Source organism: Scleropages formosus, chromosome 7 (assembly GCF_900964775.1).
Source record: "Scleropages formosus chromosome 7, fSclFor1.1, whole genome shotgun sequence".
NCBI lineage: Eukaryota > Metazoa > Chordata > Actinopteri > Osteoglossiformes > Osteoglossidae > Scleropages > Scleropages formosus.
The window spans coordinates 8,475,981-8,503,480 of NC_041812.1; the positions used below are offsets into that span (position 1 = coordinate 8,475,981).

Here is a 27,500-nt window from a genome sequence, read left to right on the forward strand (position 1 = left end):
AGCAGCTTGGGCCCTTTATGAAAACAAGACATTCATCGATCAAATACTTTTCCTTAAGGTGAATAATAGGCTTGTACACTAATCAGGTTGGTTAATTTACATAAAGCAGTAAGAATTTTTTACTGTACTACAAGGTAAACACAGGCATTCTTTGCATGAGCATAATTACTTTCTGGAAATTTTGCATGAAATTAAGGGGAAAACTTTTATGGCATGTTTTCCAGGAGTTCTAGGTTTGACCATTTTGCTACCCACTGCCATAGCATTTGGAGGTGTGGCTGGAGCCAAGATTTTACAATCTGATGCTGTTCCTGAAATCAGCCACCATCTAAATGAGGAAAAATAATGTAAATTCCTGAGCTGCAACAGATTCACCTACTTTTTTTAAACCAGACATGCAACTTCCCCCCCCAAAGAGAGAACCTAGGATGAGAACCAACCAGGGAATGTGAGAACTGTTGACACATTTAAAGCCAGGCTTAAGGCACACATGTTAATACATATATTTTTATTCTTGCTATTATCACTTTTGTGATCATATTCTTTAGATATGCTCAAATACGGCCATAGAATTAATCTCTGCTGTGAAATTCACAGATAACTTTACGTGCATTATTTCCTTCAAAGTGTAACTTTATACTTAATATTGTTCTCTTATGCTGTGTCCACCAAATCAAATTCTTTTATTGTATGTGCAAAAACAGTTGGCCAATGTGAAGTTTTATCTATTTTTCAGTTGGTAAGTAGTTTTGATTCCTTCTTAAAATACTGAAAACAAGCTGTTCACTTTTTTTTTTTAATTTTTGCTATTGCTCTTTTAGTGTAACACCAGACTCTGATTCGACTTTTGCTAAAAGCCAGTGATTCATTATTTGTTAGTATAGACAATTGCCCACACGGTACACTGTAAATTCGCTGTTTTTGGGACAGTGTTCCTTTAAGTGGGTAAACTTTGCGCTCTAAGAAAACCATTGTTTATTGGCTGTTCGCCGTAGTCATTGGTTCTCACTCCTCCTATCAGTTGCCTCAATACTAGAGGGTCGTGACGGAACCATTGAGTGAAAAGAAACAGCCTTAGTCGATCTTAAAGTGGTTACTTTATATACTTTATTAATTTTCTAGGAACGCAAACCGCGCGTGTCTGCTAGGATCGTGCTGCTCCATCTGGAATTTCTGTTGTGAAGGCTGTCGACGCACAGGTGGTAAAAGGAGAATTGACTGTCGTGAGAGGTGGGAGACTCAGACTACGAGCAAACTCAAACTGCAGTGCGAGTATTTTTATTTTCAGCGTCAACATTTATGCCACAGTTGTCATATGATTATTATCAAAATGTATTCAAGGGTTATATGTTACTCGCACTGCAGGTAAATCGCTGTGTTCGTGTGTTGTTCGTCACACACAGCGTCACTCTGACTGACACACGGCGCTGCTTCAGAATTTAATCTCTCTCTCTCGTACTCCGTTTTTTCTTCACACACAGTGATAAAATGTACTTGCTTAGCAGTTTGCCTGGCTTGCAAATCAAGGATATGTTTTAGGATACGAGCTTAGCACTGGCACTGGGTGGTACAGACTGTGTGTGTGTCTGCCTGCGTGCACGTGACGTTTACGACACGCGTGTTTGGCAACACAGCGCTGGTTCTGCAATATAACAGCGATTCTGTTGCTCTATGTTTTGCCAGAACTTTCTTCAATGAGAGAAAGTAGCTGAAAGCCACCAAGTATTAATGACCAAGTTGATAAGGGATAAATATCAAGGATTTCGATGAAAACCTGGTTTCTGGTGCTTGATGATGAGTGACCTCCCCTTCGCAGGGCGTCTAGCTGTCGGGTCCACTTGCATGGGCCACTGACGGCCCACTATGAGTGGGGAGCCAGACGCCCTGGTCGTGGTCAAGCAGCTGCGGGACCTGGCCGCCGACCCCCTCAACAGACGCGCTATTGTCCAGGATCAGGGCTGCCTTCCCGGCCTCATCCTCTTTCTGGATCACTCCAACCCCCAGGTGGTCTACTCTGCACTGCTGGTAAGGCCACGCACTGGGGCCCTGCATCCTTATAGTTGATTCGGTCATCTTTGTGCACACTGGTGGTGTTATACAAACAGGTCACGGTTTGATAATCATTTGTCTGTACCTAATGCTCTTTATCTGTTGTTGATGCATTTTTGTTTAATCTGAGTCGCATGTTACTTTGGACAAAATCCGTGTCTGATGAATGAATAATTATATGATTCTTGTCATAGACATGCAACTCTTCCCAGAGCAAAAACTGATTGTCTTCCATTTGTTGTGGTGTCCACTGCCTCTGAGTGCTCTGCAAATATGTCCCAGGCAATGTGCCGAGTCAGCCCTGTGTGCATTGTTACGCACAGACACTCACGCCGAAACGCCACTATCAGCAGCACAATGCTTGCCTTTCCTTTGTAGACCTTCCTTTGTGTGCCGATCTGCCTGCCATGGGGTCATGACCTCTGCCATGCTTTACTCCCAGGCTGTGCGCTACCTGGCAGAATGCCGTGCCAACAGGGAGAAGATGAAATCAGAGCTGGGCATGATGCTGAGCCTACAGAATGTCGTGCAGAAGTAAGTCTTATTTAAGGTCCTCCAGAAGACCTCTTGAAACCCTAAAATTGCCTCTGGGGGCGTAGGAGGAGGAGTCTGCAGGCCCTGCACTGTTCACCTCACAGTTATTTTTTATCATTAATTAATCCATATTTACACCACTTATAATGTTTTCCTGAAACCGTTGGGGATTGGGTTCCTGATGGTGCATCTTTAGTGGTCTAGACTGAAACCTGCAGCCAGTTTTGCAGCTCTAAGAACCATGACAGAAAGGTGCTCTTAAGACATGTTTACATTTATTTATTTAGCAGACGCTTTTCTCCAAAGTGATTTACAATGGATGCTATGTAGTGTTATCAGCCCACAGACCTTATTCACCAAGTTGACTTACACTGCTAGATACACTACTTACAATGGGTTACTCATCCATACATCAGTGGAACACACTCACTCTGTGTCACTCACACTATGGGGAACCTGAACAGCCTATCTTTGGACTATGGGAGGAAACCGGAGCACCTGGAGGAAACCCACGCACACATGGGGAGAACATTCATACTCCACACAGACTGAGCAGGGATCAAACCCACGTTCTCTTGCACCACCCAGGCGCTGTGAGACAGCAGTGCTACTCGCTGTGCCACCGTGCTGCCCATATACATATACATATACATACTGTTTTTGACTCCATTTTCCAGATCTACCACACCTGGGGAGACCAAGCTGTTAGCTTCTGAGATCTATGAGATCCTGCAAGCATCTGGCGGTGCTGACGAGCAGGTGGATGAGGGCGTCACCTGCAGGCGGAAGGCCCAGTTCTTTTTGGGAAGCAGCAACAAACGTGCCAAAACCGTGGTGCTGCACATTGATGGCCTTGATGACTCGGTAATCCTCCTCACTGTTCATTTTGTGAATGATGAGCAGTGTGACGATATCTGGATGTGTGCCCAATGTGAAGAGTGAAGACTGATGAGTACAGAAGTGATTAAATTTAGTGTGTGTATGTGTGTAATCCAGAGCCGTAGGAGTCTCTGTGAGGAAGCACTATTGAAGATCCGTGGAGTCATCAGTTTCACATTCCAGATGGCTGTCAAGAGGTGTATCGTGAGGATCCGATCAGACCTAAAGGCTGAGGTGCGTGTTGTGTATGGAAACACAATTTACAATGCATGCTGGGAAGCCTGGTGTTAAATTTTGTATGTCACTGTCCTTCTGCAGGCCTTGGGTTCTGCTATTGCCTCCACCAAAGTCATGAAAGCCCAGCAAGTCATCAAGAATGAGGATGGGGATGAAGTGAGTCAAACTAGTTACAATTGTCCAGATTAGTCTAAAGTCATTTGGTTTGGTAAAGGTAGTACAGCAGGAGCATGGATTTAAACCTGAGACCTTGGATTACAAGGTGATGGCTTTAACCACTGGCCTGCTGCCCCTCCTCTGCCCAGAATGCATCATTTATAACATTCAACTGCATTTGTTATTTTTTCTGCTGTGTTGGTTGATTTGGGTGGTTTGTGATAATCCTGTTCTCTGTGTAGTTTTGTGTATTACCAGCAGGCAGTTCTTTGTGTTTGTGGAGTGAGTCTGGACTCAGTGCACAGTCGTGTTCACTTTGTGGGGTCTTTCCTTCTCCCTGGTGTGTGCAGGTGATGGTCCCATTTCCGGAGGATGGCCCAGCGGTCGTGGAGCAGAATACAGACCTGCCAGACTACCTTCCCGAAGAGGAGAGCCCATCCCAGGAGCCGGACAAGGCCGTGTCCCGTGTCAGCTCCTCAGAAGACCGTGTGGGCTGGCTCAGCACTGCTGCCAACTTCCTGTCCCGCTCCTTCTATTGGTGACACTGCAGCAGTAAGGCCATTCCCCAAGCTACCCCCCCCCCCCCCAGGCCACACCTTATCTCTGAACTACCCACCAGAGTGCTGGACTGCCAAGTGCAATTCACAACAAAATAACAGCAGAACCAGGCAGGCGCAACAGTGTGTGAGCTCGCACACACACACACACATACACACACACACTTTCATATTCTCACATTCTACACATACTCTTTCTCACACACACACACATTGACATAGTTACACTTGCACAACCCCATACTGTAATTGCGCTATATGAAATCAAAGCCATCAGACAAACAGTGAGAACTGGCCTCATGTCTGGTTTCTTAATGATGTTCCTTTGGTGTCTTATTTTATTTATTTATATATTTTTTTTTAGGGGCTTTCAGGTTGTTACACGGGTTCATGTCTCTCAAACCAAACCACTCTGTGATGCAGTGCTTTATGGTGCGAGATGTGTATAGTGAAATCTGGACAAGTGCGACTCTGGTGCAAAGTGGAGTCGCAGCCTCTTGTCCATATTCACTTTTTTTCTAAAATGTTTGCTAAAGTTATTGTTTTGTTTTTGACTGTTCGACAGCTCTTCAGGGTTCTGTTGTTGCCTTGTTGTTTGCATTTCCTCACCTGCGTTGTCTGTGCCTTCATTGTTCTTGCCTCCATGTTTGTTTGCTTTATTGTGTGTATCCTCTAAAGTTCGTATGACCCAAAGCTCCAAGTGTCCCTCAAGTTGTGATTAGGACTCTCCTGACCTCCAGTTTGATGGCAAGTCTGGGAGATTGTTGTTCTCTAGATGTTTTCTTCCATGGCTCTTTGGCTGTCTGTGCTGTGGGTGTATGTTTGTTTGTTGTTGGGTTTTTTTTTTTTTTTTGGCACCTGTGGGGTGCCGTTTTGGTTTTGCCCAGGAGGAGCACAGGCAGCCCAGCCCTTTCTCTCCTCTGTATACTCCTTGGTTCATGGAAATTTTTTTCATGACTCCCTTCCATCAAACCACGTTTTCAGAAACAACCAGTGAAGAGATTCACATCGCCTTTAAATGGTGTCAGTATTTTTAGGCATGTTTTAATTTGAAGTCGGGATCAAAACTAATCACCTTGTATGGGTGATTGCTTTTAACCACATTAAAAAGAACATGGAGTTTGTGGAGTTGAGGGTGTACGTGTGATGGTTACATTTCCGTGGTAGCTGCATTCACAGCTGTTAACACACCCAGTCCTTCTTCCACTTGGTTTGTCTTTTGTCTTTTATTCAGCAGAATCCTGTTTAGATGTTGTCCTGCTTCACTAGGTACAGCAGGGTCTTGGGGGTGCGGCCCCAGTGTCCCCACCGTTGAAGGGAATGAGGGCGTGTGCTTGTACAGATGTCGTTTTTGACGGTTGCTGTATGTTTCTGAAATATTATCCTCTGTCCATTTTCACATGTCATGTTCTGTCACTCTGTTCACTGTCAGCTGTGCCACGTTTTTATTAAGACCGCATGAACGCATTAAAGGATTTACAATGTGTATATTTGTAATTTAAACCTGTGTCTTACTCTGAACATGAAGCAAAACAAGTTTTTTTTATAAAAAAAACACATATAAAAGCTTTATCTTTCAGGTTTTGGCTTTGTTACTTTACATTATAAAGATGGAAACGGCCACACGAGGCTTGGATGACAGAAGAGGAGAACCAGTCGACATCGTGCAAAGTAAACATTTACAAGGCTTTTAAAAGGTCAGTCTGGCATAGTGAATACAGTCACTCCATCAAAAAAGCAACTCAGCAGTTTATTGTTGTACATTTAGTTGTGAATTATTTTTGTTTTCCAAAACTGCAAACCGCTAATTATAATCTGGACTGGACTCAGAGTGACACAGTTGGTGCATTTGCTGGTGCATAAATGAGTGGAAAAGTCTGACAGTTACTGTAACACATGAAATAAAGTTTATTCCAGTGTGTAAATTTGATCAAACTTGATATTAAAAATTCTCCCTTTAATAGAGCTCCTAGTAGACAGTGTCTCTTGGTGAATGTCTGGTGAATCACAGGTTTAATCTTGTGAACTGATAATCATCTGCTGTTTTTATATTCATGTGTAAGAACATTCAATGGCCCCAGGGCTCTTGGAGGAAACCCTGTTTCTAATCTCTTTCCGTGTTCTGATAGGACTGTAGTTGGGACTGCAGGGCTGAACCTTCCTCTGCAGCCTGTAGTTACGATACAGAAGATAACATATTTAAACACAATGTAGCATCTTGGTACTATTAACAGCACAGTGCTGCTATGTGCTGTAAGATCCTTTTCTCTCCTCTTTTTTTGATGATCTCTGAGGCCAAGACTGGTCAGCTGATCCAACGCGAGGTAGGAGGAACATCACGTTAACAGCCTCTCTAGGAGATGAGGAAGAAATGTGCACCCCTCCTTTCCTGGAGAGTGTTCCCACACGGGAGGGGAAGTAAAAGTGAATGACTTTTTTGACAGCAAGAGACCCCTTGCCCCCTGTGACAGTCCAATTTCCCCTGACTTTCACATTATCCATTATGTGGGAATATCATTTTTGAGATGATACTAGAGCTTGTAGAGCAGCAGTCCAGGTCACGATGAGCCAGTCAGGCTTTGTGATGATTCCACAAGGTGAAAACAAACAGTTGGCCACTCTGGATATTTGGCAAGTCTCTCTGACACCCACAGGTTCTGGACCTCAACCAGCCTCTCGTACAGAAGGGAAATGTCTGGTTTCTAGTACCCAGACAAAAAACATCCACCCATTCATCCATTGTCAACAACTGCTTGTCCCAAGCAGGGTCACAGCAATCCGGAGCCTTACCTGGCTACACGGCACAAGGCCGAAAGGGGAGCGGAAACACCCACGATGGGACGCCAGTCCATTGTAAGGCACCCCAAACAGGGCTCGAACCCCAAACCCACCACGCAGTGGGCATTTGTATAAATTTCTGATTTATTTATTAAATGTGTTTATTTGGTTTCTGCGGCAGAACCTCTTGAGCTGCTGCTCCTCCAGGTTTCAGAGCCCTGATGTTAACACTCAAAGGTCACATGAAGTAATGAGAGTGGAAAGAGCCAGTCCCACAGCTCCAAGGTTACAATGCTTCATAGTCTGTCAGTTTATTATTGACCAAAGAAAATCCCAGTTCATCACAGGAACTGCTGTTCTGTTGTTACTGTCTGGCAGTGAGATAAGCAGTTATCAGGGACCATTAATCTGAATCTCACCTCCTGCTGTAGTACCCTTGTTCAAAGTACTTACCTTGAACTGATACAGTAAAAATTACCCAGCTGTATGAATGGGAAGAATCAGTCTATAAGTTACATTGAAGAAAAGCATCAGCTGAATAAAGAAGTGTTGATAAATATATTTCGCTTTGTTCCCGAGCCGAGCGGTCTGTGCGTATAAATAAAGACATCTCGTTTCTAAAATTTGGACTCTTCTTCTCCACTGGCCCTACTTGTTGAGACGACTTGTTGCTGTGGTTACAGCCCTGCTCGCAGAGCGTTGGGTTTTCAGACTCGTTCCAAGATCAGAGTCAGTTTGGGCAAAATTTCTGACGCAGTCTTAGCTTTGGTATTGATGTTTTCTGTTTCACCTTCCCCCGAACGTAATCAGGTCCTCAAGGTCTCACTGTGACGGACATCATTAGCGCAGCTACCCTCCTGGGACTGTTCAGCTCCCCGGACCCATTATCACCTCTCTGTATTAATGAGTGATTGATTTCCTCCCAGAAGTGACTAAAATTCCAGTTTCTGTTAATGGGTGTATTTGTCCCTCAAAGGAACATGAGAGCAGACGAGCGGTCCTCTGCCAGCAACCTTTCAGAGGGGTCGGAAACAGCAGTGTACCGGTGAGAGCTGTCACTATGAAATTTGAATGTCAAGGGTTCGAATCCCCACTCCTGCTTTAGTATCCCTGATCAAAGTACTTACCCTGGGCTCATACAGCTATAGGGACCCATCTGTATAAAGGGGTATATTGCTGGAAGTATCTTAGTGCACAAACCTAGTAATGCAACTTAGTGGAAGACACGAGAAAATCGATAAATAATAACGATGATAACCATATGACTCATAACTTCAAGTGGGCCACATGGCCTACAGCGTGCTCCAGGCGTGGGTTCTTGTTGTGACCTTGGAATTTCCCAGTGTTTGTCACTACGGGCCTCCTGCCATCTCCACCCATAGCTCCTCTCTTCCTCATGATTGGCGGAACACCATGGACATGTCCTTCAGTGACCTCTGAGGTCAGCGTGCTGGTTCATCCCCCTGACCGACTTTCTTGCCAGAGTAGCACCTAGTCAATCGCCACAAGTCATCAACCATCATCAGCCCTCAGCTGGGGGTGAAGGTGTGTGTATTGCAGTGTCTGTATTAAAATGTGAGTAGTACTATACTTCTGTCTGATATCTGTGTGTGTGTGTGTGTGTGTCAGTGAGAAACTGTAATGAGTGTCTATCCAGACACTGCCCTAGATGAAGTGTGCATCCATGGTCACCCCGATGCATTTAATCAAACTCAAAGCATTTACATCTATTCGTTTAACTGATGCTTTTCTCCAAGGCGTCTTACTATGCTGCTACTTTCAAAGATCTACCCAGTTTTACCCTGTCAACATGGAGTATTTGAGGCAGCTTTTTGGAGGATGGGGTCCCTGCAGTAGGATGCTGTTTTATGTTATTCTGGCCATTTTTCTGTTGATTTTGTGCATGATTTGATTTTTATCATTTCTCTTATGCCTTAAAGGAGCAGTGTCCCCATTTTCTTTGATATTTAATAGAAGCCTCATGTTTGCTGGGAAAAGCTACTGTTCTTGGGTTCGGTCTTGCCCACGTGGCCACCACTGACCACAATGGACCACAATTATAAGTAATAACCCGGCAGGATAGTCTGTAGCTTGAGGACATTGTGATGATTACAGTGTCCCAGACCACACACACACACACACACACACACACACACACACACACACACAGAGTGATCACTGAGTAGCTGATATCTGTCAGACTGGTACAGACAATGGTGAAGCACTGATGTCAAGCCCAGAACCATAACAGTGCTGTGGGCCTCTAAACAGGATGTGGCCTCTGATTTCCCAGTTAGTGCTTCCTGCTGGAGTTTTTTTAAGCTGCTCCCTTTTCCACCCTGAGATCTAATTACAGTGAACTGCAACCATTGTCTCTTCATGCACGCAGCGTTAATGGTGTTACGGAGGAAAGGAGACGTCAAAAGCGTCTGAACACTAGCATCAGACCGTTGGAAATGTCTAACTGAAGTGTAGGTACCATGTACAAATGACAAATTACAGTTTTTTTTCATTTCCAAAAATAACACAAATATTGTTCAGATTATGTCATGTCAGCTTTTTTCATTAGACACTTGGTGGTCCCACTCACAAGTGGTTCAGAATAAAAAGGCTATAGGTTCTCAGTTTTGTCCCCAGTGTGCTAGAATGAGCTTCCTCTTTCCCTCAGAACTGCTGAATCTCTCTCATTATTCAAGGAGGGTCTCAACCCCACCTCTTTCAGAGCTCCTGATCTCCTGACAGCTATAAATGAGTCCAACACCAACGCCTATGATTATCAATGTATTTGCTATTTGAATGTCACTTCTACAGGCAGCTACTTGTGGGATGTGAACCACCAACATGGTGGTATCAGACAGACAAGCTGTGTGTTGATAATCCCCTGTCTGAAACTTTTTATCTAATCTGAAATGTACTTTTAATTTCTGACAGATGTTGTCTCTGCAGAATAAACTGTACTGCCAGAATGAAGTGGAATTTCAAAATAATTATGGGACAATTTCTGTACTTCCCTGTGTTGAGTAACAGAAAGCAGCTCAAAATCACAAACTGACTGCAATGCTGTGATGAGCTCGAGGGAAGTGTGTCCTCTACTCACTGTTCTGGGACACCATGTGACACATTCCTCTTGGTCCATCACCCCACCTTTCCCATACCTGGTATGGCCAGGTGAGTAAAAATGAAACTTTGATCCTGTGTTTGAAGGAGTCTGACATTCAGAGAAGATCAAATCGCCTCAGTCTGCCACCCCACAGCCGAGGTGTGAACGTTACCCCAGAGTGCGTGCTGTAGTGGTTGCAGTTCCTGTATGTTCAGAAGAGATGTGAAAAATGAGGTTCTTCTAAAAGGTCTGAATGTTCACAGGATCGTATGTAGCTTAGGAGTACATCTGTCTGATAATATCATCTTCATTTAGTTCAATACCCAGATGATCTTACGAGATCTTCACATGGGCTCATGTTGTTTCTTAGAGTCCCGCTGCAGCAAAATCCCATTTACCATGATACAATGTGAAAGGGGAGATTACACAAGGTGTTACCAGAAGAGTTCATGAGCAGTTCACTTCCTTCTACCCGCCTGTATTCAAGTACAAAGTCCGCAGCTGCTGGAGGTCTGTCCCATGTCATTGTTCTCCCTTCCAGAAGTGGTTTTTCAGTGGTGTTCTATACCACAATGAGCGTTTCATATTTTTATTTGCTTCTCCTCCCCATTCATTCATTGTGTGTGACTCTCCCTTTTGCCCGAGAACAGACAACAGCAGAGCAGTTTGTGAACTGCCCATCCGAGTAAGAACAAAGCATGCAATTTTATCTAAAATAAGCTATAACATGATGTCATGGCTCATTTCTTTGTTTGGCAATACAGACTGAAATTTTTGAACGGATTCCTGTTCATCTCAGACACAGTGTGCTTGGTATGTTCCTTCTCTTGGATTTAGCATTTGTGCTCTGCTACTGTTTAACTTTCTTTCAGTGTAAATGCTGTAAAAACATTTGGCTCCTAGATGGGGGACCTTTTTAAAGAGATGGGCTCATTAACTGGCAGTCCATCCTTTCCTGATCTTTCTGCTTTGTTATGTTGGCAGCAGGTGGTGTGGTGGTTAAGGCACTAGTAAACAGCGTGTGGGCACCCAAATGTGATGTTTCCAGGAAATGCTAAATGTAGCTGGGATCAGTGTGAAATTGTACAGCAATGTGGGGTATGAATGAGTGCTCTGTCTGATGTCCAGTGAGCTGAAGCCTCGGGCAGGAACCGTTTCCTAATCGCTCTCTGCCAGAGCGAGATCGACACACACACACACACACACACACACACACACACACACACACACACACACACACACACACACACGCCCCTTGCTGGACAGAAGCCTGTTTGTGACCCAGAGAAGACCCATTGTGAGGTGCCGACCAAAAGGGGCACAGCAGAGCAGGAGGGGGATTGAGGGGGCTTGGCGACTGGGTCCTTTTCAGACTGTGGGAAACTGGGCCTGTGAGCAGATCAATGGTGAACTCTGTTGGCCCCTGTCGGACAGCACAGGAGGTCCCCGGATGGAGGTCCAAAGGCAACCCAGTTAACCGTCCCTGCAATGTACCAGGGAGGAAACTGGTTTACCACACTCTCTCCTCTGCACTCGTGAGTTTTCCAGTAAACATCAATATTTACTCTGAGTGGGACCAGCCAAGCAAGCAGGAGGCAGGAGGGCTTCCACCAAATACTGTGATAGCACTCACTTCCTGGAGCATCAGCCAAGCCAAGGTACTGGTACAGGTGACAAGTGCCACTTGAAGTGGAGAAATACAGGTGAGACAAGGGAGGCTCCAAGGACCAAGAGGGACGTGACAGCTGTTAAACTGCAGTGTTCTGCATCACATTTTTTTTTTTTTATCCTTACCACTCATCGTTGCTGTTGTTCGTCACTCCCTAAACCCCCCAACGTGTCTTTCTGTAAGAGGGTTAATCTACACAGAGCGCCGTCTCTCGGGTTTCTGTGCGCGGACGGAGCGTCACGTGGGCGTCGCGGAGGCGCGGCGATCGGTCGGGTCGGTGTGCGTTCGGCGTGCGGAGTCGGTGTGGCACATGATGATGTTGGGGAGGTTCGACATGGCTCTGCCGGAGGCTCTGATCGCGGTTCTCCTGGGCTTCGCGGTGCTCTACCTGCTCGACGTGTTCGGGAGGAAAAGGTAAATAAATCATGAACGAACCGAACGATAATAAATAAATGTATCGGCGATTAGAACGCGCAGACAGACGACGTGTCGTTAACGAATCTAATAAAGTTACAAACTAGTATCAGCAACGATGAGCATAAATCGCGTGGGTCCGCTATTATGAACGTGCACGGGGGACAGTCAGTTGCTTCATTTTGTGGACGAACTAATTGACTAATTAATCACGGAAAGTGTAGAAACGTTTTCTGAGCAGACCTGCTTTTACTGAGTCTGGAAGCCGTAAGCGAACTGGCTTTATTTAGTTTAGGTTCTTCCTGACGCAGTTGCCTCGTCTCCTGATTCACCTGGAGCTCTAAATCACAGCTGTCCGAAGCGAACTGCTCCGTAAAAAAAAAAAAAAAAAAAACTATGAATTAACGATGCTTAAAAACCATTTTTTGCTCAAAATGTAAAATATTTAAAATATATGCCTCATTTATAGTTCCTTCGTGCCGTCTTATTTTTTGACTTTGAGTTATTTCGTATTTCACGGTGCTTTTTACACCTGCCTAATTAGTAATAAGATTAAGAAGCAGCACCTGAGAAATCCTGCCGATTTTCTCAGTGGACATGTGTCTTCCGCCCTTACTCTCACTCTCTTGTTGCTTTTGAAAAGCACCTAGTGATCCGTGTTAATTATGATCAATAACTCGGAGCGAAGCGGCGGCACAGCGAGTAGCGCTGCTGTCTCACAGCGCCTGGATGGTGCGAGAGGAAGTGGGTTCGATCCCCGCCCATGTTCTCCCCGTATCTGCATGCGTTTCCTCTGGGTGCTCTGGTTTCCTCCCACAGTCCAAAGACATGCTGTTGAGGTTCACCCATAGTGTGTGTGTGTGTTTGTTCCACTGATGTATGGATGAGTGACCCGTAAGTATTGTATCTAGCAGTGTAAGTCACTGCGGTGAATAAGGTGTGTGGGCTCATAACACTACATAGAGTGCAGTGGAAGTTGCTTTGGGAAAAAAGCATCTGCTAAATAAATAAATGTAAATGTAAATGTAAGCCGGTGCGTTCGATGAAGCCACCGATGGATTGTGTGCAGTTTCAATTAGTTTACAAGCGGGTTGTTCAAGAATTCCACAAAACGAGAACTCGCTCAAAAATCTGCGTGTTGCACTCGACTGGACTCTGGATGCAGGAGCTCACTGCGGGAGAGCATCAGATCCCTGGTATTATCAGGGTGTAATATTGACGCAGTCTTCCAGCATGCTGAGGTGGCCTTCTCCAGGTAGCTCCACACCCCCAAGCCTTTGCTGGCTTTAGACCATCTGGAAAGGGTCTAGTCCCTAAGTGATGAATATGTTGGTGGAACCAGCCTGGTCATCCCTGGGATTTCCAAGTATTTAAATATAAACAGCAGGAAAAAGTAATGTACAGTTTACAGGAAATGATGGTGAACTGTAGAAAGCATTCCCAAAACCCCCAACATGCTTTCACGTGGTTCTAGTGCAGCCCTTTCTTCTCATATTACAATCTCCACAGGCATTTTATGTGAAGAGATCCATTAGGGGATGTTTCCTGGAACCCCATGCCTCAATGAAAGAAAAGTCAACTGATGTGAGAACATAAGGAATTAATCTTGGAGGGCAGATTGGAGCTGCCTGTGCAAAACGTGGGAGAGAAGCCTTTCCAGCAAGAGCTTTCGCACACGGCCAGTCGTGGGGTGGTGCTGTGTGAGCAAGGTTTTAATCAGCGTCGATGCTGAGTCAGCAGAAGATCCTGGGAATCTACGCAGTCTAGACTTCGACATGTATTTGGTTGCTAACAGCTCCCTGTCATTTCTTTTTCAGTTAGAAGCTACATAAGAAAACCCGAGTTCTCTTAAGACAAGAGTCGGCACTCAACAAACAGGAAACAACTGCTGCTAGAGAAGAAGCCAAAGTTAAAGGTTTTCTCCACTGTCTCCAGAGTGTCAGTGAACTCTGCAGCTGTGGAATGTTCTCCTCCTGGGGGGTTGAGGTTGAACTAGGGTGATGGGAACCGGGTTAGAGATCCAACCTCCAGTTCTCATATTGGATCGTATTCGGAGGCCACTGATAATCTTGACAAGTGACCTTGAGCAATAGGTGAGGACACTGACTTGGAAACTAAGGGTCTCAGTGTGAGAAGGGTTCTTATCCTGAATTTCTCCAGTTTAACTCCCATCAGACCGATTTCATAATTTCAGCTGCTGTCATGTAAATAGTCATTTTCTGTTATTTTAACTTGTGTTCCCCAGGAGGCTATGAGTATTAGTGGTGGGATTTTAATGGATATGCAAAAAGAATTCCCCGTACCATTTAAAAATGTAGTGATTTCACAGCGTTCACAGTGTGTGCAGTTCAGACAGTTTAGCTTGTTGGGTTAAATACCTTTCCAGCAGAGGTAAATAACAGGAAATAAGCTGTTGAGGGCCAGGAGTCCCACTTTCTATAAGCTTTTCATTTCCATTGTGTGTCCTCTCTGTCTTGACAAGGTTCTTTACTTCCAAATAATGGAACAGTAATGGTCTGATGTTATGAATTTGCAGAGACTGGCGACACCTGCAAAATTATGTCACACGAGGAATGCATTTGTCCCAACATTCCTGCCACTTTTGGGAGCAAAGTGCTCAATAGTTTATAATGGTCACTGCTCTCTATATATTTAAGAATTTGATAGAAAAAAAAATGAAGGCAACAACCCATGGAAACGATGTTCACTAACCACCGATATCAGTGATGAGTTACAGAATTTTTAATCACACCTCGTATATCGCTTTTTGAAGACTGTCCATAACGCTTTGGGAGTTGCTCCAATTCGTCCACACAGAACAACAGACTCATGTTCCCCCTCCACCTGTTGACCTGTGCAAGCTCAGCTGTTGACATCAAAGCCCAAGTGTACCTGTGTGACATTAAGTCTTATTAATAAAATGCCATATTCCGTTCAGGATGTATGAATCGGGTACTCAGGTGTGATGAGTTGATGTAATTTGATTTTTGTAGCTCGAGGGACATTTTTGTTTTGATGCCTGGGTGTAGATGTGCTTCAGAGAAGTGGGATTGCAAGCCCAGAGGAGGTGTACGCTGAGGATCTACCTCTGATGGGGTTCTTGGTCAAAGCCTTCCAGCAGGACACTGATTGTTTGTTTCAGGTGTCATGAACACGTCCATGTGCAGCGTTTCGTTTCAGAACGCAGTTAACCTGCAGGTGCTTGCCCAACATGATGCGGGTGAGGCGTAGCACGGACCTGCACGGTACTAGCAGGTCCTGACAGGCCACTGGCTGCTTCGGAGGCATGGTATGAATGTGAAAGAGACCTTGTCATGCAACGCTTGCTCGCTTTGGATCCCGTAACCATCGGAATTTGTGTTTACTGGCAGACGAATGCGGCTTAGTTGCTGTAGATCAACAGAGGAGTCAAAAGTTAAAATCTTGTAGGGGCTGCTTTTGTACCTTTTATACACAGAACTTTACCTTGGTAAACAGAGACTAGTGTAAAAAAACCACACAAGGTCAGCTATGTGTGTAAAAGTGAAGAGAAGCTCTATCAGAGAGAAGGCGGTAACCTGGGCATCTGTCCAACGCTCTCCTTTCGAGGTCATGGTGTTCTATGTAAATCGTGATCTTTAATCACACAGGAGCCATTGTGTGAGGATGCTGGTTGCGTAAAGAGGGCTGCAATGTCAACATGGGTTCAAGGGTCTGCTGGTTAGATGAGAACGAGTCAGCATGAAGCCCATTCCACCTCACCAACTTTTTCTGTCTGAAGCAGCTCTGAGAGTCCCTCCTGAGCCCAACTCCATGCTTCTCCCGTCCTCTTGTGTACCCCATTTGTGGTCCAGTGAATTAGACTGAAAGAAGCAAAAGCCCATTTAACTGTGAAACAAGATGACCTCAGAACTTCTGTGTGGAGGAGGACATCGCTTCCGCTGTAAACCTCCGCACTCTGCTCTCATAAGACCAAGCTAAGCTCGGAGGACGTTGTCGGCATGAATAATTCACTGGGCATCGTGTGGTTGTGTTTTGCAGGAAGGACAGGGAGCCCCCGCTCATTAAAGGATGGATTCCTTATGTGGGGAAGGCCTTGGAGTTTGGCAGAGACCCGAGCACTTTCTTAGCTGCTCTCAAGAAGAAACACGGAGATGTGTTCACAGTGCGCATCGCTGGTGGGTCCCAGTCCTGCGATGGAGTCGTTGACCGAAACATCGTCATTCTTCATGTCGCATGAGTTGCACAAGGCAGGAATGCTGTTTCCATGGAAAAATTCTGTTGTCTGGACCCCCAATTAAATCCGCACTGTGGGACATCGGCTCAGCCGACTACGGAGCAGTGCGGGTGGAACAGTGTGGTGTATAATCTAAACAAGCGCTGGGCTGTAATGGCCCTGTGAGACCACATCATAGCACCTTCCAAGTACATCGTGCATATTGTCGTGTTCCTTGTGCCACATGTGTCAAACATCCATTTACACTCAAGTCACTTGTGTCACTAAGAAACTGTTAACTGGTTTTTAAGACCTCACTACTAAACAGTTTGTTTAAACTGTGATGCTTTAAGATGATGATGATCTGGACGTCAGTCACATCTTCCCCTTTGGCTCATCTCTTGGCAGTGATTATTTTTTATCTGTTCTTTCAGGTAAATACATGACCTTTGTTATGAACCCAGCTCTGTACCCTGCTGTGATAAAACATGGCAAACAGCTGGACTTCCATGAGTTCTCAGATGAGGTTTCCCCACGGACCTTTGGGTACCCGCCCATTAGGAGCCCCAAGTTCTCAGGACTTCATGAGCAGATCCAGAGGTCCTACCAGTTCCTAAAGGGGGAGAACCTAAATTCACTGGCCCAAAGCGTGGTGGAGAACCTGGAGTTGGTGCTTCGGCAGGACCACATGACCGAGGGCAGCCAGTGGATGACCGACGAGCTCTATGGCTTCTGCTTCCGGGTCATGTTCGAAGCCAGTTTCATGACCCTATATGGCCGACCTGCTCAAGGGTCACGGCACACCCAAATGGCAGAACTGGCCAAAAGGTTCAGAAAGTTTGATGCCATTCTCCCGTTCCTCATCGCTGGAGTCCCCATCTCCCTCCTGGGAGCTGCCAGATCTGCGCGTAAGGAGCTCAAATGCTTCCTGCAGCCCCAGAAGTTAGCGTCATGGGTGGCACCATCGCGGTTCATCCAGGAACGGGTCGAGGTGTTTGAGCAGTACCACCTGTTGGGGGACCTGGACAAAGCTGGTGAGGAGAGACAGTGCAGAGAAAGGGGATGCAAAATGGTTGGTCATCATCGTGAGGGTCTAATTTATAGACATTAACGATTCATTCTGTTTGACTTTAAAATGTCATGTAAGATACATTTTCTACATCTGTAAGAAGTTGTGAAATAAGGGACTTTCAGTGATCAGAACGGGGGGGCTGTACCTCCACGCTCCTGGGTAACGCGAGCCGACCGTCTCCCCACAGGGCATCATTTCACCATGCTTTGGGCTGCCGTGGGCAACACCGTTCCTGCCTCTTTCTGGGCAGTGTACTACCTGCTCATGGATCCAGAGGCGCTGGCTGCTGTGCGGGAAGAGGTCCACAGTGTCCTGGAGCCAGGTAGTGAATGGAGCCACGCACTAACCCGGGAGCGCATGGATAACCTGCTTCTGCTCGGTGAGCCTTGCCCTGCTTTCTATGACCAATGCAGTCTGATAGTGAGACTCAGAGGGCCTAGAGTCTACAACCATCTGCTTCCTACTGCTACAGACAAGTTTAAACTGATTTACACTCTTTGGACCCTACTGCTAATTGGAATAATCCACACATTCACAGGGGTTCATTTAAACTTTGTAGAGCAATTTTGGGAGAAGGCAGTGAGGCCCTTGGTATAGAACATGTGGCCCTCAAGGGACCGTGATATAATATAATGGTGTGGAATTTATCATCAGTCATAAATCGGCCAGGCAACCAGAGAACAGCTCCTGTCTTCAGTGAACTCGGAAACAGACCAGCAAGGCGCTGACCCTCAAACCGCATCTTCACACTGCAGTTTCCTGTGACTGGCTCAGTGATGCCGTTCGACCCTCTTCCCATCTCCTCCGCTCGCTGCAGTGATTTGCTCCTTTTATGCAACTAGCAGGTTTAGCAGAAACCCAAAGATTTAAGGGATGGTCACGGGAGGTGAAGCTCTGGTCCTTCAGGACCTCGCTGAACATTTGAGTGCAGGTTGAGCAGAACATCAGCATAATGATAAGGAACTCAAAGGACAGACATTTGAGGATATGTGTGTGTGATGTGATGGTGTTATGTCTGGGGGTGGGATTAGTAATTATAAGTACACTTCTCATCAGCCTGGATGTGAAGTGGAAACCTATGACCTTTGGACTCAAAGGTTGCAGGTTTGAACCCTGCCTCCAGGTGTAGTACCCCGAGCAAAGTACTTACACTAAATTGCTGTATAAATAGGCAAATTTTAAGTAGCTTAACATTGCAAGTGGCTTTGGAGAAAAGCATCAACTAAGTGAATAAATGTGTGTGTGTGTGTGTGTGTATATATATATATATATATATATATATATATATGACATTTGAAGAATTGCTTGGTTTTTTGGGCCCTACGTTAGCATAATTTTGGAGCAGTTATACACTAGAAAGACCTGACTTGTCCAACATGGATTTTGTAAAACAGGGTGTCACTCAGCAAAGCTGACAGTTACAGCAACCGAAGCAGTCAAGGTTGAACCCCTCAGTGATGGTGAACACCACTAATGATCACCAGTGATGGGTAGCAGAGAGCGGTAAAGAGGGGCTCACCCTCATCGGAGTGCTGGTGCTGGGTGAGGACTGTGTATAATCTGCCCGAAGGACTTTACTTCCTAGCTGATATTGAAACTGTCAGGTGTCGCCTTGCTTTGATTGCCCACTGACCGTTGCACAGACTCCTGTGAGTGAGAGGTGATGTTTCTTTAGCCCTCAATGCAGCTGCAGCCCTGGCTTCCCTGCACAAAACACAGGAACAATTGCTGAGCTCCATCAGATTGGTTCTGGCACATCTGGACAGGAAGGAGGGAGGGGGTGAATCGGTTCAGCCTGCCTGGCCAGTCGCTCATGGGCTGTGATTCCATAACAAAGTTGTGTGTGTTGCTGAAACCCCCCTGTGTTATAATATTTATCTGCCCCTACTCAGGGAATTGAGAGATCAGTGAGCAAATTACTGAAGCAGTAAATGAAAGTAAATCTAAACACAATTTGGTGCGTCAAGCTGCAGCTAGGCTCTTCCTCCCACATCAAACGACACTCTAAGGTCTTGCTCAAGTGTCTCATGAGTAGGAGGAGGCAAAACAGCATCATGAATCCAACCGTACGGTGCAGACCTTTGATCAGAAGTGATTCATCCCCGACCTGTCAATCAAGTCCATTCACCTCTCGACACGGCTAAGGAAGCTGCATTATTTGCGTTGTGGTACAAAGGTGTGATTACTGGTTTCTTCACCCCCACTACCAACCCCCCAACCCCCTGCAGACAGCGCTCTCAGCGAGAGTCTGCGTCTGTCTGCAGCCTCCATGAACATCCGTGTAGCGCAGGAAGACTTTACCCTGATGCTGGCCCCAGATTACTCCGTGGACCTGCGCCGGGGTGACATTGTGGCCCTCTACCCCCAGAGCATGCACATGGACCCCGAGATCTTTGAGGAGCCACAGGTCGGAGGGTACCCGTTTCTGCAACACCCCCTCTTTTCTAGAGTTCAGGTCGTGCACACTTACAGTGACGACTTTATGATTTTTCTTTTATCCACTGCAGACCTACAAATTTAATCGTTTTGTGGAAGACGGAGAGCTGAAGAGGAGATTTGGAAAACCTGGCCAAAAGCTGACGTACTCCTGCATGCCCTTTGGGTCGGGGTCCACCAAGTGCCCCGGCCGGCACCTGGCCGTGCTCGAGATAAAGCAGTTCCTCTCGTTGCTCTTGCTGCACTTCGACATAGAGCTGCTGGAGGCCCAGAAGCCGGTTGGCCTGGATCTGAGCCGAGCCGGCCTGGGCATCCTCTTCCCTGCTGCCGACGTCCGGTTCCGTTACCGGCGCCGAACCGTGTGACGTGACCCCAATGGGAACGACGCAGTTGAACTATTTTTCCTGATGTAAACGAAATGATTGTTGTTGGTGGAACTCATACACGCTGGCTGAAACCACTTGTCCCGAGCGGGGTTGCGGCGAACCGGAGCCTAACCCGCCAACACAGGGCGGAAAGCTGGACGGGGAGGGAACACGCCCACGACGGGACGCCAGTCCGATGCAAGGCACCCCAAGTGGGACTCGAACCCCAGACCCGCCAGAGAACGGGAGAGGCCAAGCCCACTGCACCACCGCACCCCCATGGTGGTGGAACTGTTGCTCCTAATTTGAATAAACCAGATATTGACAAGTGGCCCACAGTTGACAGTGATTCCTCCCAACATCCCGTCCCACCATGGATAACCTGCAGACCTCCCGCCCATGGACACCCCCTCTCACATGCACGATGGACATGAACCTACCTGCCCCTGGTGATCTGTGTATCCGCTGTCCCAACAGCCATCTTCTCTGTGTAATGAGTTCCAATTTAATCATCCTTCTGGTTCATAATTTAATTCATGGAGAGGTTATGAAATGTTTTTTCTTTTTTTTTGACACATTTACTGTAAAATGTCTTTAGTGGGTTATGTGCATGAAAGGTAAGACAAGCTACTAAAATACTTATACAAATAAGTTTTTATCCACCAAATAGGAATCAAAATCAGCAGATTTGTATTTGCATGAGGATTAACATGTTGGACATCAGTGATGTCCAGTCCCAGGAAGGGACCACATGCTTCTCTGGACACAAATGAGCAGGAATTGAGTGGACTTGATCATACAAAAGGATGTCATGAATGCAGGGATTGGATACAACGTAGCAAGTGGACGATAGACATGGATTGACATAGTATTAAGAATTTACAACATTAAGTATTTAATATATCACTGCTTTGTGGGATCTGAAGCACCATTGCTGACTCCAGCTGTCAGCTCACCTCCAGACTCTGCTGAACATTGTTTTTCACCCTTTGTAATCTTCTCCCTTCTAAAAGTTTTGCATATTTCCACGGACTTTTCCACAGAACTCTGATGGATTCACAGTGAGGTCCTCTGTAGGTCCAACAGTATTGTCTGGGATTGTGGCCCACTCCACAGCTTATGCATTTGGAAAGCCCTTAAGTGTAAACACCCAACAGAAGGAGGGTTTAGATGAGACAAGTAATTGTGGAAATACAGCTTGTTTGTTCAATACAGCCATTGCTGTGACCAAATATTCTGTAGCTGATTATAGAAATGGCATTCAAATAACAAATAAATAATCATAGCAGATGGTTTTGGCCTATTTATGTAGCTGGCAGGAGATCAAGAGAGAGATGGGTCTGAAAAATGGGTTTGAGACCTTTATGCTCGAAGGGATTCAGCAGTTCTGTGGGACAGAGGAAATTCATTCCACCACAACAGGATTAAAAACAAAACTTGATGGATTGGATAGTGAATCCTTAGTGAGTTGCCAGAGGTGGAGGAGCAGAGAGCTCTTGCTGGGGCGTAGAGAGTAATCAGGCTACATAGGCATCAGGGTGGTGATTCTTTAACTGTCCTGTAGACTGTAACAAGAGGCCTGAACTTACACACGATACAGAGACAAGGTGGGGAGATGCACTGGAACGCTTCAGGAGGTCAAACCCAACTCGTGCTGCAGTATTCTGGATCATCTGTAGAGGCTTGATGATGGAGGACAGAAGATGAGACAGGAGTGAGCTGCAGTGGTCCAGGAGAGAAACCACGGTGGCCTGGACCACAGGAGCTCTGTGTCGCTACAGCGTTCCTCCGCTACGAGTTGAGGAAGGGTGAAATTTTAGGTGAATTGAGTGCCTTCTGTTTCAGTGTTTAGTCCTTTATAAATGTTGGCGAACGTGTTAAACGTTGGAAGCATCTGCTGTTCTTGGGGGTGTACATCGCTCTGGTGAAAAGCGTCCGCTGAATGAATACATGTAAACGGAAATGTGTAATTATATAGTACAATAGCGCGCTCTGGTGGACTAACGCTACGGCCAGATGGTCTGTTCCCAAAAAGTCCAACGTCTGCAATTCTGAGCTCGAATTTTTAAACCACAGTAATGTGTTCCTACTGCGGGGGACGTGGTTACAGTGGAGAAGCCTTAGCTGAGACCATCGTGAATCATGGTGGAGGCCTGGGGGGGGGGGGGCAGAGTAGACCAAGGTGGATCCTGGTGTGCTATTTTGGAGGCAACTGATAGCATAGGGGTTAGCGCTGCTGCCCTGGGACCTAGAGGCCACGGGTTTGAATCCTACCACTGGCCATAGCACCCTGTGTCAACATACCTACCCTTGTTCTAGTAAAAGCATGCAGCTCTATTGTTGTTAGCTAACACTTCTCTTACAATGTTAAGCTATTTACAGTTATTAACCTATTTATATAGCGGGGTAATTTTACCGGAGCAAGTTAGGTAGTACCTAATACTACATTTACCTTTACAGCAATTCATTTAGCAGACACTTTTCTCCAAAGCGGCGTACATCTCGGAGAAAATACAATTTGTGCGTTACATTAGGAGAAAGAGACGTGATTCTTAGGTAAACCTCGTTTGTTTCCACTTGATGCACCAGTAGATAGATAAAACCTGATAACCTTCCTACATTTTTAAAAAAAAAAAAATTACTACCTCCTAAAAATAATTTGACCTAGCTCAAGGGTATCAAATCTGGAAGTGGGACTCGAATCTGCCACCTTTTGGGTCAAACGGCAGCAGCTGTAACCACAAGGCTACCAGCGCTTTACTAAAGGTGAATAAATGTAAATGTGTGAACGCCGTGGACACAATAACGGACGGTGGCGGAGGCTGTTGGAACCGGTGTTGGACTGTAGTGGACTCTGGGGAAACGTGTTTTACTTTGACGGACCGTGACGGGCTTCCCGCGCGCGGCCTGTGGAAGGAGGCTCGTCACGGAGGGACAGTAAGCAACGAGCGCGTGGCACCACGCTGGACGAACTATGACGGGCTGTTTACTCGTCCAGCCAGCGCGGTCCATCCCTCTACAACCCCTGCTCCACTTTCCGCGCCCCGTCCCTCCGCCTGCTGAAGCCTCATCTGGGCCCGGGACGAGGTCCGCAGAGGAGCCCGCGGGTTCCGCGTACACGGCGGCGCCCCCGATGGAGCTGCCCGACGACTCGAACCTGGTCAAGTCCTTCATCGCGGAGCTGCGGCGCAGGGCGGAAGTGGAGCTCGAGGGCGGCCAGGTGGACCTGAGCGACGGCGCGCTCCTCAAGTTCCTGCGCGCGCGGGACTTCGACGGCGAGCTCGCGCTGCAGGTGCGTGGGTGGGGAAACGGCGGGAAAAAAATGGAACTTAACACATGAAAACAGCGAGCTCGCGCAGAGATAAATATCGTAAGTCGTAAAAGAGCGACGTTACGGACACATATTATCATATAATAATAATATATTTACAGAAAACTATAAATGGAAAAATTGCCACGTATAATAAACTACAAAATTACTTGTAAACTACTGCGAAAACCGACAGTGCTTCAGTTCAAGGACCTAGATCATCTCTTTACCTTCATAAAGCTTATTAAACACACTGTTTAAAATTGAAGGAGTTTCGGTTTGAGGCTTGGTTTTGGTCGCAGTGGGGTCGAGTTTATCCAAAAATGCTCAGTAGACTACAAAACATCTTGAAAGAAAAGATTGTGTTTCTGGCCTGATGCGTGAAGTTTGTGAAAATGGAGAACTGCGCATGTGGTGTACGATTTGTGCACATTTCTGGGCTTTTATGGTGCATTTTAATTGATTTCCCCCCAGGGATCAATAAAGTATTCTATCTGTCTATCCATCCATCTTTGAGGGGATTCCTGCAGTCACAGTTCTGCCTGACCGTCAATCACAAGTTATTTGCTTGTTAAAATTTGTTGCTGAATAGGAAGCTTTTTAAGCCCAACAGTACATCACTGATCGTTCTAACCCGATAAAGAACAGATCTGTACCTTTTCTTCACACAAACATGCCACCAGCTCAGTCTCCTGTTGGCAGTCACACCTTTATTCATTTAGCTGATGCTTTTTATCAAAGCAACTTACAATTATTTACCCATTTGTACAGCTGGGTAATTTTACTGGAGCAATTGAGGGTAAGTATTTTGTTCAGGGTACTACAGCTAGAGGTGGGAATTGAACCTGCAACCTTTGAGTCCAAAAGCAGCAGTACTAACAACTATGCTACCAGCTGCCCTGGGGTTGGGGGGGGTCCCTTAGGGCTTAAAGTCACTTCACTATTTGTGTAATGGGGCGCTTCAGGTCTCGTCTTGAGAAACCAAAGTTAGTTAAAATGCACAGTCTAAAATGTGGTATGTTAAGGTTTTTTGTTCAGTCATGTTTGAGATACATTTTTGAGTGCAAACGAAGGAGGAGCGCACATTGTTTTTTGTGTACTTTTCACAAGTGTTTTTTTAGTGGTTTGTGATCATTAGATTGAGCAGTAACATTGGTGACCTTTGAATGTTTGCTGTTTGCTGCAGATAGAAGCACATGTGTTGGTTGCTGGGGCCAAGTGGTGGCTGTTTTCTCAACTCTTTTTTTAAAGTGTTGTCTTCAGCTGCAAGCGGTTCAGAAAATGTGTGTGTGTCTTCAGCTGCTGGTGTTGTCCTTCCAGCTGCTGGTGAATTATCACAAGTGGAGACGGGAGTGCCCAGAAATCACCGCAAACCTATGCCCCTCCTCAGTCTTGGGCCTGCTCCAGAACCAGTACCATGGAGTACTGGACTCCAGGGACACCACTGGAAGCAGAGTGCTGGTCTACAGGATTGGTTTGTAGACTACATGTGTAGTGGATGAAGCTGCTTTTCCCGGATTCATTTTAAACACAGCTTTACATACCTACACACACAGGAATACACACTTTCACCTCTTCTCTCCCCAACAGGTAAGTGGATCCCAAAGGATTTCACAGCATATGAAGTGTTCCGTGTGAGCCTCATCACATCGGAGCTGATTGTCCGGGAGGTTGAGACTCAGCGATTCGGCATAAAGGCCATATTTGACTTGCAGGACTGGTGCTTTGCTCATGCCTTCCAGATTAACCCTTCTCTGGTTAAGAAGATCTCAGCTGTGCTCACAGTATGCACCCTCTCTAAAGCGTTTACAACTCCCTTATTGGCAACATGGTGCCTAAGGACAGAACTGTAAACACAAACGTTTAGGATCTGATGATAGGTTGACACTATTGAATACAGCACTTAGACTGGAAAACTTCAGTGCATCCAGCTGTGACAATAGGTGACATTATAAGCTGTGTAAATATAAAAACTGATCTTTCACTTAAATCCAAAAAGCTGGCATATTGTGGGACAGTTTTTAGAGAACAGTTACTTTACTGTGTGTTATTATAATGCTTCCTGCTTTCCAGTGATTGTTGGATACATATTTTTTCATGGAATTTGCTGCTGTTGGTGTCTTTAGAAAGACTTGCTTCTTGTAGGGGTTTAGGAGAAATGGCTTGTGTTGTACTGGTATTTTTTTACTGACATGCTTCTTACAGAATCTAAAAACAGTTTTGGCTGAATTCGTCTCTTCCTCCCAGGACTCGTTTCCTCTGAAGGTGCGAGGGATCCACCTCATCAATGAGCCAAAATTCTTCCGTCCCGTCTTCTCTATGATCAGACCTTTCCTGCCAGACAAGATAAAACCGCGAGTAAGATGCCTGGCAGCAGTAGCACAGTTTGTGAGGTGCTATGACAGGTTTGATTTGTCAGAACAAGGGGGCAAGGTGTAATCTCAAGAGTAATGCTGCTGTAAGGACCCATGACTGACTATCTTCTTCTTCTGGTTGTTGGTTTCTCCAATGTGGTTTGTTTCCTGTTACTTTCAGATCCATATGCATGGCAGCTCGTTTGTCCACAGCTTGTGTCAGCACTTCTCCAGGGAAATTCTGCCCCCTGAGTATGGTGGTAATGGGCAGGGTCTGGATGAAGTGTGTCAGAGGTGGACACAGTTCATCCTGAGCTCACAGGCCCTTCTCCAGCAACTCTCCTTGGGTGCAGCCGGAAGAGGAGACGGTGAACAGGGTGGCTCACGCCAGGTCCCCAGAGGTGCAGGCAAACCAAGGGACTCAGGCAGCTGTTCTAGGTAGCTCCTGCACCAACCACACCCCCTAGTTACTCCTGAAAGCACGACCCCTCCAGGTTATCATGGACTGTGGAAGCACTGCACTTTCCACCTATAGCATTTCAACAGGGGTGGATTAATTTTGTCACAGTTTCCTGTATACAGTATTTGTTGGCAAACTTTCATAGAAAGTTTGAAACTGCTGTTATTCTTGATTAGGCCCACAGTGTATAAAGTTTTTTCAGTTACATAGTATTGTTGAACTGTGACCTTCTGGTAGTTCACCTGCATACACCTGTGTATGTCCCACTGCTGTTTAAGATACATTTTGATCGTTCTCCTGTACTCATCATCGCTGATATGCAGGAGTTATTCTTGTTCTGAAGGGACCCAGTTTGTCTACATGAAGGTGACAAACAGTTGTGCAGTGAGAGAAAATCGCATGTTTGTTAAGGGTATATATCACACCTGTTTGTCCATGTGGTTACGCACATCTGTGCTGAACTCAGGTCATTTGGTAGAGAGAGTTCCATTTGACTTTTTCAAAGTAGTTTCACTGCCAATTCATTTCCTTTGCTTAAAAAAAAGTTTAACAGTTTTATAATTCTTTTCTGTCATGAGAAAGCAGCTATACAGACAGACATTTACATTTATTCATTTAGCAGACGCTTTCGTCCAAAGCGACGTACATCTCAGCAAAAGTACAATTGATGCATTACATTAAGAGAAGGATACATAGCTGCAGACATGAAAGTCTCAAGCCAACCTAGTTTGTTCCCTACCACTTGCTGCACTGAGGTTCATCATGTATTTAATTTCAAAATTAATTGTTGCATAAAATGAAGCTGTGGGACAGCAGGTGGTTTAGCAGATAGAGCTATCACACTGCACTCTGCAGGTTCTAGGTTTGAACCCATCTCCTGCTGTAGTACCTTTGATCAAGGTACTTTCCGTGAACTGGTACAGTCAAAGTTTATA

The 27,500-nt window shown here is 45.8% G+C and overlaps 3 protein-coding genes across 7 annotated transcripts; all 3 read left to right on the forward strand.

Moving 5' to 3' along the window:
* Nucleotides 1-1,048: 1,048 nt before the first annotated feature.
* On the forward strand, nt 1,049-6,538 carry LOC108937513 (armadillo repeat-containing protein 1-like). Of its 2 annotated transcripts, XM_018757512.2 has the most exons (8): nt 1,049-1,230; nt 1,817-2,025; nt 2,492-2,583; nt 3,261-3,447; nt 3,580-3,696; nt 3,781-3,855; nt 4,206-4,407; nt 5,993-6,538. In XM_018757512.2, exons 2-7 carry the CDS (start codon nt 1,864-1,866, stop codon nt 4,395-4,397), a joined length of 825 nt encoding a protein of 274 aa, XP_018613028.1. In that variant the 5' UTR covers nt 1,049-1,230; nt 1,817-1,863; the 3' UTR covers nt 4,398-4,407; nt 5,993-6,538. The 2 variants fall into 2 exon arrangements, with proteins under 2 accessions (XP_018613028.1, XP_018613026.1); XM_018757510.2 differs by lacking the exon at nt 5,993-6,538 and having other exon boundaries at nt 4,206-5,015.
* A 3,807-nt stretch (nt 6,539-10,345) lies between these two features.
* cyp7b1 (cytochrome P450, family 7, subfamily B, polypeptide 1) lies at nt 10,346-22,115 on the forward strand. Of its 4 annotated transcripts, none has more exons than XM_018757471.2 (6): nt 10,346-10,358; nt 16,394-16,530; nt 17,003-17,602; nt 17,828-18,019; nt 19,869-20,047; nt 20,148-22,115. In XM_018757471.2, exons 1-6 carry the CDS (start codon nt 10,351-10,353, stop codon nt 20,439-20,441), a joined length of 1,410 nt encoding a protein of 469 aa, XP_018612987.1. In that variant the 5' UTR covers nt 10,346-10,350; the 3' UTR covers nt 20,442-22,115. The 4 variants fall into 4 exon arrangements, with proteins under 4 accessions (XP_018612987.1, XP_018612986.1, XP_018612988.1 ...); XM_018757470.2 differs by lacking the exon at nt 10,346-10,358 and adding an exon at nt 11,680-11,825; XM_018757472.2 differs by lacking the exon at nt 10,346-10,358 and adding an exon at nt 11,941-11,948.
* A 527-nt stretch (nt 22,116-22,642) lies between these two features.
* On the forward strand, nt 22,643-27,215 carry ttpa (tocopherol (alpha) transfer protein). Its single transcript, XM_018757656.2, has 5 exons — nt 22,643-23,733; nt 25,072-25,225; nt 25,342-25,535; nt 25,999-26,109; nt 26,287-27,215. The coding sequence occupies exons 1-5, from the start codon at nt 23,416-23,418 to the stop codon at nt 26,545-26,547; spliced, it is 1,038 nt and encodes a 345-aa protein (XP_018613172.1). The 5' UTR covers nt 22,643-23,415; the 3' UTR covers nt 26,548-27,215.
* The last annotated feature ends 285 nt before the right edge of the window (nt 27,216-27,500 follow it).